The sequence below is a fragment of the Chionomys nivalis genome, chromosome 8, assembly GCF_950005125.1.
Source record: "Chionomys nivalis chromosome 8, mChiNiv1.1, whole genome shotgun sequence".
Lineage (NCBI taxonomy): Eukaryota > Metazoa > Chordata > Mammalia > Rodentia > Cricetidae > Chionomys > Chionomys nivalis.
In genome coordinates this window covers 47067780-47072455 of record NC_080093.1, presented here as the reverse complement: position 1 = coordinate 47072455, position 4676 = coordinate 47067780, and the positions used below count along the sequence as shown (strand labels likewise).

Below are 4676 nucleotides of genomic sequence, written 5' to 3'. Positions count from 1 at the left end.
GGTTTGCAGCAGCCCGCGATGATGGTGTGGTCTGTGGACATGGAGGGAGTGAATGATTCCACAGGTCTCCTCAGCTGATTGGACAAGGAAGGGCTAAGGGATACCCACCAGGCTCCTGGCTGGACCAGGATAGCCCAGAGGATGGAGATGGAATTCAGTAACGTCTGGAACCAGACTTGGGGAGGGAGAGGTGATATGCCAGGTCTGTGGGATAAGCTGGGTGTCGGACAGATGGTGGGACCTAGCTAGAGGGCTTTGCACTCTACTGATGGTAAGCAGCGGAAGCCTAGAGGAAAGAGGCCTTCTGGGATTTCTTGTGTGGTCCCAGGGCAGGCCTCAGTTGCCCTCCCTTAGTTCTGGTTCATGTCACTCATTCCGGGACCAACCTCTGGTTCCAGCAGGTAGATGAAAAGACCAGTGCACACAGGCCCAATGAGATGCTTGCAGTTTATTGCGGAGAGGAGGGCAGGACAGGTGTGGGGAGGTCAAGGGGGTACAGGGCAACAATGGGGGCTCTTAGCAGGGGGATATCTTTGAAGTCCGCTGAGCTTTAGAAGTGTAGGCCTTGATTACACAGAGGGCTTGTTAGGATTTTATCCTAGAATAAAGAAACAAAACCCCCACATAACGGTGAGTGAACCCCAGAAGTAGATGGCATATACAGATTTAACAGAGACAAAAGCTACAATAAGTTCTGCAAGGGACTCAGGGTAGAGGCCTTGGATGGCATTCCGAAAGGCCTTAAAAGAGCAGGCAAAGTGGCTTAGCTGTAAATGCTCCTGCCATCAAACTCGACCACCTGAGTGTGATCCACAGGACCCACATGGTAGAAGGAGAGGACTAATTTCTTAAAGATTGTCCTATGACCTTCACACGTGCGACACATACCTACACATTCACACTGAATAAATACAATTCTTGGGAAAAAAAGTCAGTGGAGCTGAGTGTGCTGGTACAAGCTCGTAGTTCGAGCTGACCCCAGGAGTTCGAGGACAGTGAGGCTAGCTCCGAGAGACCTTCCCCCAAACAACAACAACAACAACAACAACAAGCACGCACACACACAGCAAGAAGAAAGCAAGGGACACCACAGGGATATCCATTAGCCTTGTAACCCCCGTGTGGTTTGATACTGTAGTTGGGGAGCCACTCAGAAGCAATGTGGTGATGGGTGTTGCATACCGAGAGCTTCAGGATGTTCTTTCTGGTCTCCTCCGGGAGGGTATCCACCAGTTTCTTCAGTTGGATCCCTGCATCTCGCAGTTCTGAGCCGGGACTGTAAAACTCCAGGGCTGCCTTATATCTGGACTCTGGGTCCGTGAAGAGGCTCTCAAGGACTTGAAGAAACCCTGGGCAGACATCTGAAGAAGCTGGAGTGCGGGCAAAAGAAAGTGCATGGATTCAGCTTCTTCTCCAAAGGCTGGCCAGTGCCCCGCTGGACCAGTCAGTCTGGGCAGCAAGAGATAGCAGCTTTCGGGTGATGGAAGAGAATGTAAGAGCTGGTGAGGCTCCAAGCGTGGAAACCTAGCACCGTGTGAGCACTTTCTAGGTTACAGCCAGCTTTTGGCTTTCCTGAGCTGCCTTTGGATTCCTGGTTTGGGTTGGCCATCGTTTCTGTCATCATTCTAGACAGAGCCAGTAACAGAAGCTGCCTGTCTGGCTTTTGCTGTGGCATGGGGACTGGGAGGAGGCCTCTGGGAGCCTTGCTTTCTACCAGAATGCTCCTTGCCCATGGCTAATAGTGGTCTGTGCCATGTGTTACCGAGGGTACGCGACACAGTCCTTATGCCAGCCTCGCTTCGTCCCCAGACCTGGTCTGGAAGATGAAGGTATGCATGCCTTCTAATCTGACAGCACAGTCAGTTTGCAGACAAGCCTCTTACCTCACCATGTTCCCCGCAACAGCAGTGCTGTGTGGATTGTGCTGTCTGCTTCGGTGCCTACTCCTGGGAACATGATTTCCTACCCTGCTTCCCTCCGTCTTCTGACCTAGTTCAAATTTCCTGCCCCGGAATTCTCTGCATTGTGGGCAAATTTGGCCTCACTGCTCTGACTCAGGACCCTGCTCCTATTCCAAATATTCACTCCAGCTGGGTATGGCAGCTCACATTTGTCATATAACCCATGGCACTGGGGAGGCTAAGGCAGAATGGCTGTGGATTCAGACCAAAAGGAGGCCCTGTCTCAAAACCAAAACAACGCTCACTACAACTTAAACTCTCTCTGTAACGTCACCAGCAGGGTGTTTCATTTTCCAGTGGCTCAGTTTTTTAATCTGTAAAATGGGAGCAGTATTTCTACTTCCCTGGGTTGTTATGAAAATGAAAGGGATAGTGTGTAAAATGGCTGAGGACAGTGACTAGCACATTGCACAGAGCGTTAACTGGTTTCCAGCCAGAGTTTTAATACGTGAACATGTTGATATGCGAATAGCCTGCCAGTTTAGTCACCCACCTCTACAGTAATTAGCACTGTTACCTAATTAATAATCCAAAATGATGTCATTTCCCCTGAAAACAAATAAAAGTGTTAGGTTAAAACAACCATTCCTACTTCCCCTTGATTTGGGGTCTGAATTCCCTTAGTCATAAAACCTATATCCATGGGCATTGTGAACCTTTCCAAGTACATTAATTGGGGTTTGGTGTTTAGAGAAATAATACAGACTTATCAGAGGGTAGTCGGGGAAGCTGATGGAAGGAGAAGTTTTCCCAACCCCATTCCCGAAGCACAAAATACCTGGAGGGAGAGAGATTGGCCCATTCTCCCTCGCTCCCTTCATCCTTCCTTCTCTTCCCTCCTCCCTCTCTCATTTCTCTTCCGTTCTTCATAGTGATAGCAACAACTATCCAGAGACCTCTAATCCCTTTTCCAGAGGACAGAATGTTTAGAAAACTCCACCCGGGATTGGCAGTTTCCCAAAAGGAAGATCTCTTTCTGGAATATTCCTTTCCTCCCGGAACAAGAGACTTTGCCTTGGGTTTGAGGGCAAGAGTCTCTGTACTTCCCCTTCCAGACTGACTGCCAGAGTTGGGTGGGGACACCCCCCAACCTGGAGCTCTTGGCATCTTGAGCCAGTCCTAGTCTGGGCTTCAAAGGGCTCCTTATCCCTACTCCACTTTTGGGTAGACATACTGGTTTAGATGGGCACTCCCCGTCTCCCATCCAGGTTTCCCTGGCCCCTGGAGTGCAGAGGTTCAGGATTTGGAAGGTGTGATTCTAGGCTTTCTAACAGTTCAACGCTTTCCCCAAGATCATAAAGACTGTTGGCCATCAGATTCAAGCTTTCTAAGAGTCACCATGTTCAGGCCCTCCAGGCAGCCACAGAGGGACTGGCCATTCCTTCTGTCCTTGGGAAAGGGACCCTTGGCACTTACCCGAGCTACTGCAGACGGACAGCATGGCAACAGCGATTGTGAGGATGGTGATCTTCATGGTGGAGTCCAGGAGGCTCTGGCTGTCTCTGGATGTGGGGTTAGGTGTCGTAGTGAGTGTGAGTGTGTAGGGGCATCAGGTGGCTTTTTATATGATCCAGGAAGCACATAAGAGGTCGGGGGCTGGGACTGGGTACCACTTAGGATATTGCATTATTTACTTTGTTATCTTCTCTGTGGAATAAGTAAATAATTTCTTTTCTTAAACCCAGTTTTTGTTCCCATTGAAACTGAGCTCACGCAACAGACCACTTGTGGGATTTACAGGCAGTGTGGGGAACTCAAGTCAGAGGTCATGGGAATCTGGACACCTGTATCTTTTTTTTTTTTTTTTTTTCAAGACAGGTTTTCTCTGTAGCTTTGGAGCCTGTCCTGGAACTAGCTCTGTAGACTAGGCTGGCTTTGAACTCACGGAGATCCACCTGCCTTTGCCTCCTGAGTGCTGGGATTAAAGGCGTGCGCCACCACCACCTGGCATCTGTGTCCTCTTTTTGAAGTCAAGCACTGGACACACTGGGTTCCAGGAAGCAACTGTAGACTTGCCATCCTTGGTGAACCAGAGGCTGGAAGCCCTTCATCAATCACAGGGAAGGACAGAGACCTAGGGCTCTAAAATGTCACTGGGGTCCTTCTACGGCCTCCCTCCAAGGAAAGTGGCGAGACTTCAAGCTGCAAAGGTCATGATTATTGGGCATCATTAGTGAGGTTAGATCTTGTACATAGTAGATGTGGACAAATGGAGACTTCTCTACAGCGTACATCAGAGACCCAGGCCCCAGATGGAGCTTGGTCTGTTTCTACCCAGAGCAGTCCTTGAGTCCTGTCCTTCTGATGGCCATTTGAGGGGCACCTTTAGTCTTTATCTGACTTGGCCTCTTCCTGGCCTTTGCCCTATAGCCTCCTCCCTCTCGTTCCATTCTCTCCCAGGCCCTCCCACACTCTGCACCTTCCTGTTTTCCTCCCTTGGCTATTCTTTCTTGATGTTGACAGTTCTTAAGTGTTTGTAGTTCCCAGGCTTTCACCTCAGTCTGCTTGCTTCCCAAGGCCACGTTCAGTGTTTACTCTTTTACCTCTCTATGTCCTTACGTCTCAGGATATAACCTAGCCTGGTTGAAATCCAGACATTTCCAGTCTCTTTGCTTCCCAGCTTGCACTCCTTGACCATTCTCCATTTCCACAAATCCTTTCAGACTTCAGATTGTCTCAAATGTTCATCTATTCACTTAGACAATAGATGCCCAG

At 49.4% G+C, this 4676-nt stretch overlaps 1 protein-coding gene across 1 annotated transcript; it reads right to left on the bottom strand.

The window, feature by feature from the left end:
• Nucleotides 1-429: 429 nt before the first annotated feature.
• On the bottom strand, nt 430-3510 carry Scgb1a1 (secretoglobin family 1A member 1). The gene is made up of 3 exons (XM_057778877.1): nt 3378-3510; nt 1183-1370; nt 430-598 (listed from the first exon to the last, which is right to left on the bottom strand). Exons 1-3 carry the CDS (start codon nt 3433-3435, stop codon nt 551-553), a joined length of 294 nt encoding a protein of 97 aa, XP_057634860.1. The 5' UTR covers nt 3436-3510; the 3' UTR covers nt 430-550.
• Nucleotides 3511-4676: the final 1166 nt, after the last annotated feature.